This window comes from Prionailurus bengalensis, chromosome A2 (genome assembly GCF_016509475.1).
Source record: "Prionailurus bengalensis isolate Pbe53 chromosome A2, Fcat_Pben_1.1_paternal_pri, whole genome shotgun sequence".
Lineage (NCBI taxonomy): Eukaryota > Metazoa > Chordata > Mammalia > Carnivora > Felidae > Prionailurus > Prionailurus bengalensis.
The window spans coordinates 87,616,626-87,634,910 of NC_057348.1; the positions used below are offsets into that span (position 1 = coordinate 87,616,626).

The 18,285-nt window shown below is 35.4% G+C and overlaps 1 protein-coding gene across 1 annotated transcript in view; it reads right to left on the reverse strand.

Annotated features, from left to right (window-relative positions):
• Nucleotides 1–18,285, reverse strand: part of SEMA3A (semaphorin 3A) — a 471,231-nt gene that overhangs the window by 127,625 nt on the left and 325,321 nt on the right. Inside the window, exon 6 of the mRNA XM_043588730.1 lies at nt 4,291–4,410. Within this exon, the coding sequence (XP_043444665.1) occupies nt 4,291–4,410 (120 nt within the window). The remainder of the gene's footprint in view (nt 1–4,290; nt 4,411–18,285) is intronic.

An 18,285-nucleotide genomic window follows, 5' to 3' on the forward strand; every position in this document is an offset into this window, starting at 1 on the left:
TTACTAAGAGCATTTGATTCAAAGTTTTGCATAAAAGCAAAGTCTTATTCTTCATGGAAGGGAAGAACCAGACAAAACATTTTATTTTATATCTAGATATATGGGTTGTCATTACAGAAATGACCTTGGAGATAGCCATTAAGCTTCACTGCATTTCTTAATGTCCCCTTGGTTCAATCATAAATTGAGATCATGACATTATGAGAGTATTTATAGAGTTAATATTTTCCAGCTCTCATCTGGGTCCATCTTTCTTCAGATTTCCTGCCCGGTATATAGAAAAGGCCCATTTGGAATTTGAGAAAGCATCCAGAGACTTTTTTGAAAAGCTATACTCGTCCGAAACTCATACATTTTTGTTATTAGCAGATGTAAATTTGAAGGGGAAATACCATATACTAAGAGCCATTTGGGAATATTCTGTCTTGTAAGGATGACTTACACTTTTCGTTTGAATGGCATGGATACTGAGAGTTTAAACTCAAAACTCATCTGTACTCTAGCTCTGAATCACTCTTTCTGTGAACTGTGCATTTTTATGATAAACACACACATGTGCATAAAGTATGTGACCTCATTGGCAGTTATCTGCAGTGTCAAAAACCACTGGCAGATACCCAAGAATTGATTGACATATATCTTATAGAACTGGAGTTAATTAGTAGGTCTATCAATTCCCAACTGTACTACAGGAAACAGAAAATCTGTTTAATACAGTAATCAATGACATTCTGTGTGTGGTCAGAAGACATTCACTATAGGGCAAGAGTAGATTTTGGAATACAGTATTCAGGAGTGTAAATATTGCTATTAAAATGCTAGGAGTGTAAAATAAGGCCTATTTTTCTAACTGGAAGACTAAGCAAGGGTTTTCTCTTTTTTTTCCCTCAAACTATTTATCATTACTTAAAGCAACTGCTAATTTCCTCCTGCAAGATCTGAGGCTGTTAAATCACAAAGGGAGTCTTGATTTGCTTCCAAAGTGATGTCTTTACTTCTGTGACATCAGTTATCTGAAAAGCTAAGTCCACTGTATCATTTCCTAACAGTGAGTTTCAACAATTTGGGGAACTCAGTGTAAGATAATGAGTTATTTTAAAGAAAGAACACAGCAAAGAAAAAAACTGAATGTTAAAATGTCCACAAAGGCCACAATAAAAGCGAAAAGCAAAATGTTTCTTTCTTTTTTTTTTTTTGTATGATGAAATAATCTTCATTATGTAAAGGCAGAACAGAGGTTTAAAGAGGATACTAGTTCATTATTTTATGTAGTATGGGACAGGTAATAGCAAAGCATTCATTCTATTTATAAACTAAAATATAAGACAACGATATGTCCTGGTTCTATATGAAAAGCCATCCTTGCAAACAAAAGTTACTAAATTCAAACTTCACGAGAGCTAATCCAACAATTGTAGCCTCAGTTCTGATCACTGTACCTTCTTCTTCCAATCTTTCCATCATTGTTATTCTTTTCCTAAGGGCATGAAGCACACATTGTCTCTTCAACTTCACAAACGGCATAACTGTCTAAATTCAAGGGTAGGATTTTAAGTACCAGTATAGATCAACTTAAAGCAGATTCTCTCTTAAGGCAGTTTAAGCATTTGAAAATTAAATCTTATACTGTCTAGACAAGCTATCTTGATAATATCTTTTCCAGAATTTCCTAGATTGTCTGTCTAGACCGCCCCAAATTCCCCCAGATGACTGCATAATCATCTTTCCTCTGACCACTTAAAAGACTCTGGAACAATATTTCCCAATATATTTGCCATGTAAATCAAGGTCATTGAGCTTCTGAAGGAGGACCTCTCTCCAAAGCTCTGAGATTCAGAATCTCAGGAAAATACCTGCATCCCAATATTCTACCTCAAAGGAGATTAGAAGGGAAGCTTTATTTATTTCGGTGGTGGAAATGGCTTCCTCCACTTTCCTGGATAAGTGGCTTGGCTCCAGAACCTGTCCCTTTCATTTCCCCTGCCCACCCATAAGAGAACAATGAATAGTTAATGAGTTATAAAGGAAATATGTTGTGAACTCTCCTAAATAGCAATTTCAAGGAAAAAAATCAGTATTTTTGGGAAAATGATACAAACATGGGAACAATAAATGGTATTTTAATTTAAATGGCCATCAAGATCATCTAAGTTTAAAATTTTTAAATGGAAGAATTTAAGATAAAGTGCAGAATCACCTAGTAACAATGGGAGCTCAGTGCGGTAATTTACAGTATCTGATCAAGTGAGGTACAAGATGACAATTACTTACACGAAAGACGGTAACAGCGAGATGCAGATTTTTATTTTAAAAATGATAACATTCTTTCAGTACCTACTACCCATTGGACAATGTTAAACCCTCACAACAGCCATACATAAAACAGACACACAAAGAAAATAAGTAGCTTATTCCGGATCAAGCATCTAGTACCAAGTGAGGTCAGACAAAAGTCCTCCACTCTAGGACACGGGACACTTGTTTAACAATGATGGGATTAGAACTCATTGAGTTTCTATAACAAAAAAAGTCAGTGGGTCATGCCCTTACTAGGAGGGTTGGAAGGCAGTTGGAGATAACAAGTCAACCTCTCATTTACAATATATGGACACTGAGGATAACAGGGGTTTTGTTCAGTTTTGTTTTACATAGTATGAGACAGAGTCTGAGATGTTAAATAATTTTTCCAGGGCTCCAAAGCTAGTGAGTTGTAGAACAAGATCAGAAGCCAGATGTGACTTCACAGCCCATGTCTTTTCTATTAATCTGTGCTAGGAGCTCAGCTCTCCTGATTCCATTGCTCTGTCTGGACAGCATGATCCCTGACAGACCGAAAAAGTGTAATACGATGTGGAAGGAGTTCTCTAGAGCTTTCTCCAGAGTACAGAATAGTGGGGCAATTACCCCAGGCCTAACTGATGGGGTGCCTGACTACAGGAACAGATGAGAAGAAAGCAAAGAGGGAGAGATTTCTCCAGGAGGTGCTGGAAGTCAAGCATACAAAGTCTCCTAGATCGCGTGCAAGGAATTATTCCTAATTTCATCAATACGAAACAAGTAATTTAAGTAGAACGGCCTTTCCTTAAAGTTAGTTTTTACTTAAAACTCTTGGGTACGTCAGCAAGTATACTATACGTGCTTGTACGGGAAAGAAGGAGGAAGGATGGACCGGGGGGGAACCGGCTGATGAGGAGCAAATACTTACACTGGTGAGGCCTTGGGAAAGTGTTTTCATCTTTCCAGGATCATCAGTTAAGTAATAATAATTGTGTTTGGTCTAGAAACCACATAGTCTCTAAGGTGTCTACAAAGATGTTATAGCACAGACTGTTTTGATTTCTAAACCTTTGGGTTGAAAGAACGTTTTTGTATCACTTTAGGACACCTTAAGAAAAGTTAGGGAGAGAATCTATAGCTACAGAGAAGTGGCTCACGTGTGAATTATATTTTATCTTCAGGATTTCAAAAATATTGGAGAAATAAATCCTTTATTTGTTGAGTATCTCTGAATTCCAATTTGGAAGAAAATTCTGTCACAAATGATGCTCTCACCATTTGTTCTTTTTGGCATTTAGTGCCAAAAAATTATAAAAGGGCTTATAGTTGAAGGCTTACTGGTAAGCCCAATTCATGGAACCACTTTCAATATCCGTAACTTTTCCTTTCAGTATTTCCCTAATCTCTAGTGTTACTTAAACTTACCTAACTTTAATTACCTAACTAAAACATCTCTTATATTAAACCAATTAAAGAAACATTTCTTTTTCTTTTCCATACTGCCAACATTATAGCTCAAAATAGAGAAAGAAAGCTTAGTTGAGTAAGAACACAAATGTGAATAATTTAGGTCAAACATGAGATCAGACCATTGTGCACATGTATGGCATCCTTCCTTAATCCCTAGGCAGAAGAAAACAACTGGGGTGGCAGACACTTCTGGCGGAGGATGGAAATGGAGGGGAAAGCTGGCAATATACAAATGAAGGAGAAAACAGTACACATTCAGCCTGCTGACATCTGCTGCACATGCAAAATGGATTGGACTCTGTAATCCAGGGCGAAAGCAAATGCTTTCTTCCTTCCTTCCTCCTGTTCCATAGTTATCGTTGAGTGATGGTCTCATTCTTTTTGCATTCACAGATTAAAATTAATAACAGCATTTGAATTTGAAGTAGATCCCACTGAATAGCAAACCAGAAGCTAAATGAGCTGAAGAAATTAGTAATGAAGCATTTGAATAGGAAGGGGTCATGGACAAATACCAGTTTTTAAAAGCCAGCTTTAGTTTACCTCAGGATGATGTCCAATTTCAATGTAGGTGCAAATTGGATGAAAAGCCCCCGTTCCACAGGCGTACAAGTGAGTCTGATTATAAGCCTTAAGCACCTTGATGAAATTAGCACATTCTTTCTGTAAAACAAAAGGAAAACCAGTGAGTTCTAGCAGTCAGCATGGCTGAGGTATCCTCTAGGGTGCTAGGCATGCTTGAACAGATTTCTTTTCTTTTGTGTCTTTTTCACAACATTTTTAGGGCTTATTATCCTATTATTTGTTCATATTATCTAATGAAATAAACTATAAAAGCTCTTATCATTTGGGGGGTAATAAAAGATTGTCTTCCATGACAGTTCATTAAAACTATTTGTAATTTATTTATATAAAAGTGGAATAAAGGTATAGATAATTGTTAATCACAAGTGACTTTTCTAGAGATGAGGGGAACAGGAAATGATATGATTAATTAAAGATTACTTAAAGCACACACTGATGAAATTTCTTTGCAAAAATAAGCTTTAAGTTTAGAATAAAACAAAAATAAAAGATAATAAAGCTTTTTATTAAACATGAATTTTAAACATTAGTAGTAGCCAATAATGATGGGTGCCTGCCTTTAAACTTCAGTTTTGCTCATTAGTAACCTCTATAGAGTCTAAGAAAGTAAAGCTGCCTCCTCTCCAAAACATCATTTCAGCCTCAAAAACAATGCAGAGTATATTTCTACTAAATAGGGAAGATTAGTTAGAGTACTGAATGTCTGTAGGTGGAAAGATCTTTTATGGAGTGGCTATAATTAACAAATATTTTCAGGAGGTTCATGGACATCCTGAACCCATGAACCCATACATGCATTCCCTGCGCAATGAGCCACAAATCCCACAGGTAAGAATGTTTAGTTCTTAGGAGATATTCTAGTCATATCTTATTATTTATAGTTTAGATATACTTGCCATTGTATCTTCTGAAATAAAAGATCACTTGAAAAATAAAATGGAGAAAGGGGCACCTGGGTGGCTCAGTCAGTTGAGCATCCGACTTCAGCTCAGGTCATGATCTCACAAACAGTTCGTTGGTTCCCGCTACACATCAGGCTCTGTGCTGACAGCTCAGAGCCTGGAGCCTGCTTCAGATTCTGTGTCTCCCTCTTTCTCTGCCCTTCTCCTGCTCATGCTCTGTGTCTGTCTCTCTCTCTCTCTCTCTCTCAAAAATAAATGAACATTAAAAAAAATTTAATAACAAATAAAATGGACAGAGCCATTTCTATCCTTTCTATATATTCTACCTGCAGGTGCTGTGAAAGAAACTGTTTTTCTATAAACAAATAGGAATCTCAGACTTTGTCCCTGTTGATGAAAGATTTGGGAGAAAAATCAGATAATCAGAATATAAACTGATAATTTTATTACCCAAAAAATCCAGAGCAGAAAAGACTTAGTTTTTGCAAAATATTTCATTATTTTTTTAATGTTTATTTATTTATTTGAGAGCATGTGTGCACACACAAATGGGGGAGGGGCAGAGAGAGAGGGAGAGGGAGAATACCCAGCAGGCTCCACACTGTCACCGCAGAGCCCAGTGCAGGGCTTATCTCAGGAACCAAGAAATCATGACCTGAGCCAAAATCAAGAGCTGGGCCCTTACCTGACTGAGCCAGCCAGGCACCTCACAAAATTATTTTTAAATAGGTGAATCTATATCAATATTAAAAAGAAAAAAACAAAAAGAAAAGAAAACCCAAACTGTCAAAATAGTTTCAAATAAAATGTTATGGTCTGTTAACCATATAAGGAATCTTAAAAATTACATACATATAAGGAGAAAGTATGAGTTCATCATGGAATACATAATATCCACTTTGAAAGTAGCCAAATGAATATTCATATGCTAAATAATAAAAACTTCATCGAAAACTATTTTATGATTGATCATAGATTATCCTAAGTTTGTGTTTTACCTATAAACATTTGGAAATAAGAACCAAATACGTAACTAGAAATGCAGATAAAGATGAAAAGCAGACTCTAATGTGAGCAAGGCTGGCAAATATAATAGAAGATAGTGTTGATCCCAGCACCTCAAAGCATGGAACACTTCCAAATTCACTCTGTGTAACATGTGACTTTTCAAGTGAAAGCTCAGAATGCATTTGGACTTATATGGTCAGTTGGCGTTTATAACTGAGGTGTTACAATGATGTAAGTAAATTTCCACATGATGTTTGTATTCTGTGTTTGCAGCTGATAATTTTGGTCTTAATTGTATTGCCCCCATAATAAGGAGCAGACAACCAAACTTAAGCAGAATAATTGTTATTTAAATTCAAATAACTGCTTTCCATTACCACTGATTTTTCTGGGATGAAACCTAAGGGTGTCCTGTTAATATACTGCCCCAAAGATGAATGAGACCTATTTAAGGTAAAATATGTAACTTTCAAGTTATGACTCCTCATACTTTCTTAACATATGCTGAGTAGTTTAGGGAAGTAACTAAAATAAACATCTAATTTCTCCCACTGTTTTGCCACTTAAATCCTGACTCTGTCTGGTAAAGCAGTACAGCATATAAAATTAAGCTCTCAAATCAATTAATTTTAGAAGTTGCAATGAAGAAAAATTTCCTAACTTAAAGAGTATATGGATCTTACCCACATTTAATGGTACATCTTAGACAAAACAGATAGAGCCTAACTTCCAAGACTCTCAGCAACAAACTGCCCATTCTGCAACAGTTTCTCTCCTCCCAAGAGGCTAGGGCATGAATGTCTAGGCAGGGGAAAGAGGTTGTGCAGAGGGAAACATCTGATAAACTCATTTACAAATGAGGCCATTCATAAGTCTTACCCAAAGGATTTATTTGTACTTTAAAGAATATTCAGTCATTTGCAAAGAAGGCATTTTCAGGAAAATGTTTCACAGCACCCCATTTTTGAAACATGTAGGTGGCCACATACTCTTCTTTTACATAAAGACAGCCATCCCTAATTGTGGACTCAGTATTACAGCATTCATGATTATAAATAACCAGTTCCGGCACCGTATGTTGAAACCAAGTAAATGGCTATGTATATATTGGTAAGCAAACGAATATTCTAATAAATAATAGTGGCAGAACCAGATGGACATCTTGTTCATTTTAGAAAAGAACAGGCTTCCAGTTTGCCTGCCATGCCTTAAAAGACACACATGCAATTCTGAATACAAATCCAAATTCTCTAATCCCATTAGTAACACCTAAGTGCATCCTAGAAATCTGAGAAGAGACCCTAGTTCTCTGGGACAACAATAAAAGGAAACATTTTATGAGCATGGATACTTGTAAAGACAAATGGAGACTCCTGCCATCTCTGTAACTGTTTTCAGTCCTAAAATCAATAGGCTGGTGAGTTTATATCTTTTATAGACTGGGTAATTGATTAGCAATAATTAGTGGTTGAAAAACTCAGGGTTCTTAAAACTACAGAAGTGAGCCACACTGAATATCATAATTTTAGTTTGTTGTCTATTAACTATCAAAGAAGTATTACTATAGTACGACAGCTAGCCCTCTACAGAGCTGCTGGAAAAAAATCAGTCACAAGACTATAGCTGTGAAACCTGGCAAAGGGTTCTACTGAGAATGCTGATAACAGACTCTATCTGTGCTACAAAGGGACTAGACCCACCCAATTGGCCTAAGGCCTGGAATGATCCCCTTCATTTCCCCAGTGAACTCTCCTAGTTGGCAGCAGGCTGTAATGTTGCCATGCCCCAGGGCTAGCTCAGCATTATTTTGAAAGGAAGGTTGATGCAAATAGAATGGAGAGAAATTTCTTAGGTTTACAGAATAGGTTAAGACATTTGAAATGAAACAAAGACAGTGAATGAAGTACTTTCAAAATTGGCTAAAAATAGCTGCATGGAAGCAGTGAATTAAAAGTACTGGACAGAGAAGAACCAAAAATTTGAAGAAGACATTGTTAGCAAGGATTGTTCTTTAAACAGAAAACCTACATAAAAGAGTATCAATTCTGTCATTCATTTGCCTTCACTCTCTAGCTTGTTGCTGCCAAGGTTTTTTTTGTTTTTGTTTTTGTTTTTTGAATGTTCCAAAACAGGATACTCATTTTATTTGGAAGCAGCCTGGACATTCCTCTAAAAAAGAAGGAAGCGTGGCAGAAAAAGGAAACACACTTCACACATTTCTGGTCTAGGGAGACAGAAGAAGAGTGATTCTGACCTTTTTTTGAACCGTGACGATTCTTAAAACTTCGAATGTAATGTACTTTTTGGCATTAAACTACTGCACTGCTTTGCTCAGCACCGGCGGATTTACAACGTAATAAAGAAAATGTAATCAGTTCAAAATGAATTCATTTTTCAAACCTTGATCCTTTTTGGAATTTAAGTTGATATACACAGACAAGTTTAGCAACAAGTTGCCTTCCCAAGAGTCAGGTAACCATACTGACCTCTTATTTTACTGAAATGTACTCCAGACCAACAGCATTATGAATTGTTAACTTTCCTAGAAGTAAAAGTAAGGGCAATAATAAACCAGTAAACCCCAAGGCTGCACCTGAAGAACAATGATTCATCATCCTAGTGACAAACCGTTCACACTTATTTTTTCAATGTTTCTAGTGCTTTCAGATTAAATTGAAAGAGGAATTAAACAAAAGAGATATTAGCCTGGAAAAATAAATTAGAAAGAAAATGTCTACCCCCAGAAAAAAGATATAGGAGCCAAATGCACTGTGATTCAAAAACAAACATTACAAATATGTAGCACTGATTAGACTATGTTACGCAGACTTTTCCCGGACGGTTACAAAAATAAAGTCCATCCATCTGTCAAAACAACTGCTCCATGCATGAAAATTAAAACAGAATTGAGGTGTTTTTAACTAACTTCCGATAATTATACTTTCTACAAAAGAATGTAATTTACCTCCAATTCCAATTACCTCCTTGCATGTTCTTAAATTATGGATGGAGCAGTGAAATGTTACTCTAAATAAGAGAAAAAAGGAGAGAAGGCTGTGAAGATGAACAATTTCTATTCAAATATATTCAGTTCATGATTAAATCTAACAACTTGTTCTGGTTCAAATAAAAATCCGCCCAAAATGAATGGGTATAGTGTAGTATTGCCTCAGGTCAGCGAACATTCATTTAGAAGAAAAAGTCTCTATGTAGTTTATGTAGAAATATTTTAATGTTTAATCTACCATCTGGGAAAGCAAAGGAATCCTTTTCCTATCATGATGGGTGGATACATTTCTGCATGAAAATCCATTAATAAGCTTAATTCCTGAAGTTAATCTGTTGACTTTCTTTTTCTCTGGTCAATTTATTTGGCAAGCTGGCTGAATACTAGAATCTTCGTGCCAAAGCAGTAATCCGTGAGATTGTTCCTGTCACTCACTTCATCCCTCTATGTAAGCTGTTTCATACTTATCTAGCAATAATATTTTCTCTTTTTTTTTCTTTTAACACTATGCTATTACAGCTGTGACCTAATCATCCATAATCATGTCTTTCTAATACCTCGGCATTCATTAAAGGATGTTATATATCTCTTCTTCAAAGAGGCATAGGTAATAAAACTAAGACTTAACTGTGTTCTAATTATAATATTAACCATCTAATGTTGAATTTGTGACCTGGAACTGCTAAACATGCACCTTGTGATATGGTGAGTAGGCTGTTCTATCCATTTTGGGAGACATTTTCACCTTCATTATCAAGAAAAATGATGGACTAATAAAACCAACTGACCTGTTCACCTCAAAGCTTTGTTTTGTTGTGTTTTGATTTCAGAAATTTTTTCAAAACAATGATTCAACTAGGACAACAAAATTGGTGTCATTTCATGGCTAGTTATTTAAGAATGTAAGCCTATTCACATTAACTGACCTATAACATCTTTAAACCTGTAACAGATGAAAATTAAATTTTAAAGTGGCTCGAGTTATGTGACAGACTAAATGAAGACTCCTACACAAAGCTACCAAATCATTTTATGTAAATACTCATTTCTGTTAAGATGCCCCATTTGACTGACTTTTCACCTCAGGATTGACTGCTGTGAAGCTCTAGAAGTTACTTATGGACCAGAGAAACTGATAATATCTACAGTTTAGCTTATATTTTCTTTCATATTGTGCTATCAATCTAATTATCACATTTGTATCATTCACTTGAGTTGTTTGATTGTAGGTGGTCCATAAAAAAATAAACCTTCTTTATCTTATATTCAAATGAAAGCATACAATTATAAAGTATTATGTGAAACCAACTTAAAAATTTTCCTGCCAAGCCAGAAGAACTATTTAAGTAGTCAAAAATCCCTACTCTGATTTCAACCATACTATGTGGTTTCCAATTTTATGCAACATGTTGAATACTTGGTGCTCATGCCTTACAGCAACTAAGTCCATGATTTACACCAAGTAGGTAGAGTTACAATCTAAAAAGGCTTCCTGTGGCACCAGGTTGGCTCTGTTGGTTAAGCTTCTGGCTTTGGCTCAGGTCATGATCTCGCAGTTCACAAGTTCGAGCCCTGCATCGCATCGGGCTCTGTGCTGACAGCTCAGAGCCTAGAGCCTGCTTCGGATTCTGTGTCTCCCACTCTCTCTGCCCTTTGCCCACTCATGCTCTGTCTCTCTCCCTCTCTTTCTCAAAAATAAAAAATTTTAAAGAGGCTTACTGTGGATAGAATTAGTTGGCATATTTATTCCTAACATATATGCTTTCTCATAACAGAATCTAATACTCAAATAAGGGAGAAAAACTGCATCTTTAATTATGTATGATATATAGCCATGAGGAAGGAGAAATAAAAATGAAATCCACATTTTAAAGGAATGCTTGATTTCATTCACATATACCTCTCTTTTACCTTCTACCTTGTCTAACATGAAAAGTGAAAACATTTTTGGTTGGAGTCTTAATATCAAAAGTATTAAATGCTGTTAATTAATTAATAATATAAAATGTTCTCTTAATATATTTTCTAATATATGGAGACTCCTTAGCCATTTATAATACTACATACATACTATATAATCTGTATATACTATAATGTACATACACACATATACAGATATATGTGTGCATATATATTACATACATTAATTTTAGAAATAATTTCTGAATACAATGAAAATTTGGACCTTTAGAATTTTAAATTTTGATTATATGAATATTTAATAAAGATGTCAGTTTTTTAAAATAGATATTCAAGCTTGAAAAGGTATTCTCAGAGAATTTAAGGAAAACATATAGGGGCATCTGGCTGGCTCAGTGAGAAGAGTATGTGACTCTTGATCTTGGGGTCATAAGCTTGAGCCCCATGTTGGGCACAGACAACATTTAAAAAAATAAATAAATTTAAAAAAACATACAGAGCAAAAGTAATGAATTAATAATAACAAAACAGAAATGGCATGGGGGTTTTAACATGATATTTTAAAAGTCAGTCAGACATGGGTTAGAATTATTCAGGCAACATTTTTCATTTGTTGTGTGGCTATCAGAAAGTTACTTAGGATCTCTGAGTCACAGTCTCCTCAACTAAAAATTAGAATAGTGATATAGTAAAGTACTTACCATAATAACTTAGTACTTACTAAATAATCAGCTGGTTATAGTATTCTTTTTTTAAAAAAAAAAATTTAATGTTTATTTTTGAGAGAAAGAGAAAAACAGTGTGAGTGGAGGAGGGGCAGAGAGAGAGGGAGGGTGACAAAGAATCCAAAGCAGGCTCCAGGCTCCTAGCTGTTAGCACCAGACACAGGGCTTGAACCCATGAGTGGTGAGATCATGATCTGAGCCAAAGTCAGACGCTTAATTGACTGAGCCACCCAGGTGCCCCTAACTTATTCTTAATATAGGGAATCATCTGTTTATTTGATTTGAATATTTCCACCTATGCTCACCTCTCACGCCATTCACTGTAGTGTGCAATACCTTGGGCAAGAACTCCATTATGAACTGTTCCTTCCTTTTAAGGACAGATAAGGGAGTTTAAGCCCATACTTGATGATAAGGAGAGGTGGATTTAGTAAAATTGGTATTGAATATTAAAAATATGTGCCCATTTTTTGTTACAAAGGGAAATTACATGTTGTTCATTAGAATTTTCATAAAATTCCAGTCTTCCACGAGTGGAGGACTATAAGTTATAGTCACTCTTTTCATCAAAGTGGTAGATGGCATGAATTACTGTCAGTCAAACAGCAAATGCAGCAATTATTAAAAAGTTGTGGCAGAATTGTACTACGTCACTTGAGATAAGCTGGAACTACAGTGTAGAATTCCCTTTTCCATAAACTGGTTAAGATTGGCCATAAAGTATTTTGCATGAGATGTGCAAGGCAGAAGTTGAACTGCAACCATAAAAGTCCCAAAGTTGTTCTGATCTGCTGGCCACCATGTTAGCATTGGGCCTGCCCCTCCTGCACCCTCTACCAGATCTTATTTGCTAGCTTCTATAAGACCTGGTCCTGGTACTTGTGCAGCTCCATAGCAAAAAGCATCAGCTTCTTCTGTAGGTCACCCAAGTCATCAAAGTTGGAAGTGGTGAAAGAGACACCAACTCTAGTTTGTCCTTGTGGGTCACAGTTTATCCTTGCGAGTTTCAGTTGGTCTTGCTCTTCCCCACTAAATGTCAGCTTTTCTTCCCTAGTGCCAATCCTGGTGACCCACAACAATGTCAGGACCATTACCTGACTCAGAGGCAATAGATTCCAGAAATCCATGGATTTCTCCACCATCTTCCACAACTGTATAAGGTCAAGTCCCTATTACAAAATCCTTTTTAACATCGCTCATACAAGTTCTGGCCTCTGATCAAACCCTAACGTATAAAAGGCTATATATATAACTTACTACCATAAAACAGCTCATTGTGATACATTATAAGGGGAACATGGATCTGATCCATTTAAAAAGAAAAACACAACTTATTGGTTGATCATTCTGTTTCCAAATGCAAATGGTTATTCTTTTTAAAACGCATATTAAGACTTAGAATCAATAAGTTATACTAATTTTGGTATCTCTTTAAACACAATACCAAAAAAATATTTTGATTCACACACATGTACACACGTACATATATACACACAGGCAGTCTATATTTAATATGTTGTATAGCATATAGGATAGAGAGTATAATATATTTAGTGTGCTTAGCACTCAATTTGAATGTGATTATGACAATCTCCAAGAGTGTTCTGTTCTAAATGCATAAAAGCTAAAAACAAAGTTTAAGATTCTCAGTTTCCTGAAATAGTGTCAATTTTTTAGATACTATAATTTTGCATCCTGTTTTCCTTACCACCCTTAAAAATGTGGTAAAGAAAACTATATAAAAATTAAATGATATAAAAAGAACTTTAGGAAAGTTTTGTGATGTTCGATAGACATAATGGCAATTTTTATTGCAACATGAACGAATCAAAGAAAAACAGTCAAAAGTTGACCATAACCTATTTGCCTTGAGACAGAACATATCCAAGAAAAATATTTCCAGAGTTCATGTTAGATCTATGACACGATGGTCAGCATACGCATTGAAAATGAACAGAAATCTAAACCTTAAGATTAAGTGCATAGAGAAACAATGCCAAAGATGACCATGAGAAGCTACGTGTCAGTATGACCTGGAACACCTGCTAACTATGTAGTTAGAAAACCCCAGAGGAACTGTCCAAATCATTCTAATAAACCTTAGAAAGCATAAAATGCTAACTACACTCTAAAAGTATGTATACTGATACCTGCATGAAATACAGTGTCCAATCAAATCTAGATAACAGTTTGTCAACCAATGCCAAATATATGAATTTCACTTCAACCACTGAGGGAGGGATCCAATTTAAAAAATATAATCTAAAATCTGTAAACTCTCTTCAAGTTTTACATACTGTTCCTATTTTAAGTGCTAGCCTTACTTTGTAAGTACATTTAAAATTTAATCCCGAACTCAAAAGATTACCAGAAAAACAAACCAAGAAACAAACCCTAAGTTTATATATATGAGACTCGGTCCATAGCAATTCAAACACAATAATTACTGTCTTATTTTGCCATATTATAAAACACATTAATTCAAAATATGAATAAAATCTAGTTTCTAAAATATCTTTAATGCCAAAGCTTCATTTTTGATGCATCTTCTACCTAAGATACAAAACTGATTCTTCCAGTTGCTTTGAAAGGAAATGTGTATCTTTTTTTAAGCCTATTTATTTATTTTGGGAGAGAAAATGTGTGTGCATGTGCACACAAGCAAGGGAGGAAGAGAGAGAGAGAGGGTAAGAAAGTTCCAAGCAGGCTCCATGCTGTCAGTACAGAGCCTGACAAGGGCTCAAACCCATGAACCATGAGATCACGACCTGAGCCGGTATCAAGGCGCTTAACCAACTGAGCTACCCAGGTGCACCAGGAAAATATGTATCCTATAACCAAATACGAGTTACAAAAATTAGTTAATAAAAGCAGTGCATTTAGAGCAGGGGGTATATACACTAAGCTCCCATTAAGTGTTAGTTTAGTCCACTTGTGTGGATATTTTTTTTCTTTTTTATTGAAGCATAGAAGACACACAATGTTACATTAGTTTCAGGTATGTAACATAGTAATTCCAGAATTCTATATGTTATACTAAGCTCACCTCAAGTGATCATTATTATTATTATTACTTCTGAATGCTAAATTTAAACTGTAATCACTTTGCTCAGTTTACCTGATATTGACCCCCAAGCAGAAGAACACACACATATGTGCATGTGCATAAAAATCTATGTTCATTTCTGTGGCTTTTATAAGACAAGATTTTCACTGTCTTTCACGAAAAATGAGTGGTCTGGGGATGCCTGGGTGCCTCAGTCGGTCGAGCACCTGACTTTGGCTCAGGTCATGATCTCGCTGTCCGTGAGTTCGAGCCCCACGTCGGGCTCTGTGCTGACAGCTCAGAGCCTGGAGACTGTTTCAGATACTGTGTCTCCCTCTCTCTCTGCCCCTCCTCCACTCACGCTCTGTCTCTCTCTCTCTCTCCGCAAAAATACATAAACTTAAAAAAAATGAACACAGTGAACATAATCTTTCATCATCTAAAATGCCTGCAGAAAATTATAACCAATATTGTCAAGAATTGTAAAGGGTCTATGATTTTTTTCTAACTTAGAAGATAACAAGTTATTCAAATACAGTTTCATTCATACTGGCAGAATATACGTGGCTCTTGAATCAGAGACAAAGGACATGATTACCCACAAAAATATTAGTCATTGTACCAGCATTCTCATGCTGGTTCCCCAAGCTCCAATTCCTAGTGCACAGTATGAAGAGGATCTGGTGACAACCTGTACGTGCAGTGAGTTGCATTACAGCAGAGAAGCCTTGGGTTAAGGGAACCTGAATATTTTATTATAGTCACAAGCATGCTTGCCATTATATATTGAGGGAGATGTTAGTTTATTGTACTGGATGGTAAGCATACCTGCCCTGTGCCCTGAGGGAGACACTACCTCCAACTGCCCAAGGCTTGCAAACCAGCCTTTTGTTTAAGAGGGAGACACTATGTTCCAAGTCTCTTCCCTATACAAATATCCTTCAAATATCCTTTAAATTCTGTAAAATGGCAGTTAGGGCCTCTATTCATCAGATATGCAGAATTATATGAAAGACCCATGAAAAAATATCTCCCAATGATTATACATCAAGGTTTTGAGATTTAATGAAGCCTTATGATTTCTGTAGAATTAGGAGGTAATTCAACCATCCATTTAAAAAAAAATAAAATGCCTTGAATTCCTTAGAAGAAAATTTTTTAAAAATTAAAGTTGATGCCAACTTTGACCTTTAAAAAAAGGTCATATGTATCCTTAAAAAATGAAATTCACTCTGGAAAAGCAAATGAATTTCAATGACTAATGTGCATTTTGGACTGTACTGAAACTTAAGATTCATGTGTGGCTTCAAATTCTCCATTGCATTCACTTGGCAAAAAATAGTGTTGCTAAAGCCCTGTAATTTGAGCCATGATAAATTTGATAGACATGTTATAATACATCATAGCATTAAAAATGAATAACAACTAAGGACAAAAATATAAAAATAAATCCCTCAAGAATTGCAAAAATGTCCCAAAATTCAGGTGCATGACAATACGCTTTGAAATGTTTCCAACAATAGCGATGTTATGAGAATCTGCTTTTTTTTGTTCATCTCAGATGGTTGAAATTTTGATTTCCAATGATGTTCAAAATATTTCTAACAGTCATACGGTTGCCATTTGGTTTTATTGAAACTTAGTGCAAAGAGAGATGGTTTAGTAGGATAAACAAAGAAGATACAGAGAGCTATTGATTCGAAACAGATTCTTTTACCAGCTTAGCATGTATTCAGTTTTCATTTGCAAAACAGGGTCAAGGAAGTTAATCCCTCAATAGAAATGTTATTGTGAATAACAAAGTGGATTTTAAGCACCAGGAAAAATATCAAAAATGAAAGTAAAGGTGAATAATAGCAGTCAGAATAGAGATATCTGGATTGCATTTATCTTCTTATTCAGGGACTCTGTCCAATAATATTCTATGTATTTTTTTTTTCAAATTACAACTCTCAAGTTACAACAATGGAAAAGTTCATGAGCATTTCACTCCCCTAATATAGAAATGCCCCAACAACATAAAAGTGTAGATAGAGCCTGCTACACTAAGAAAGCATATTAGGAATATAGCCGGTATATTCACTTCCACAAAAGGAAAACAAAAATAAATTTAGAGTAATGTTGTTGTCAGAAATGTCATTACCAGCAGTCTAAGACCCATTCATATTCTCTTTCTCCCTTGATCTACATATATATGTAGAAAGAAAGGAAATATAAATGTCTCTCAGGATGCAGATTCCTTCTTTACCACAAAGTCCATCTTTGTGGATAGCTGGCTTGAATTCCAGCTGCTGATTTAACATATGTGTTTGATACAAAACTGAACCATGAGAAACGATGGTGTGTATCTTTTCAGCTGCCTGGCAGGATGGGAAAGGGTTCAATTTTCTGTATGATGCTACACTCAGTGAACTATGTAGGTTCAGGAACTATGGATGTACAGGAACTATGAATGTTCAATCTAGTGGCATATCCTGACTACCCAGGTGGCTGTGTTGTCTTAACCATCTTAACCAGAATTAAGAATGACCCACTTTCAAGGTATATATATATCTGAAATATATATTATATATCATAACATGATATATAATATGCATCAGTCAGTGTCTTTGCCTTACTTTTCCTATCGTACTCTTACATCTAAATCCACTACTGAGAAGACAGCACTTCCTCCAGGAAGGTTTGTTTAAAGGAGCTTTATTTCTAGAGGACTTCTTAAGAAAACACTAAAACCAGAGGGAAACAGTAAACTCAGATCCTAGAAACCATGGAGAGCATTCAAGCAGGTCATTAGTTTACTTTTCTATAAATGTTCAGGTCAGTTCCTATTTTGGTTACAATTCTATCTTGGAGTCCCAATGGCTGCAAAAACTACTAAGCCTCATTCCTGTGGCTTTCAGCATCACAAGAATTCTTTGAAAGGAATTATTGTCCATATGTCACAGCTGACTATTATTTACTCAAGATACAGTGCAGAATTTCTATCAAACCATCCATGTCACTTCAAAAATCAGGTACTGGATGTAAATTCTTAAAAACTCTTTACTCTTAGTATTTCTTGCTAAGTGATTAAGAAATTATTGGTAAAAATACCAAAGCTATTTTTTTATGTTTATCAGGGAAAAATGTTAAAAATCCAGGAAGCCTACTAATTGCTATTTTTCTAAAATCATGTATTAGGGAAGAAATGGAAAAATGCATTTATATATTAAAGTTCAAAAATAATGAATAAATGGCACATATTTTATTTAAATGAAATATATATGTAAATTAAGTTACATAAATGAGGTTATCTGAAAAGAAATTTTAATAAAATGCATTTGAAATGCACAAAATATATTTTGA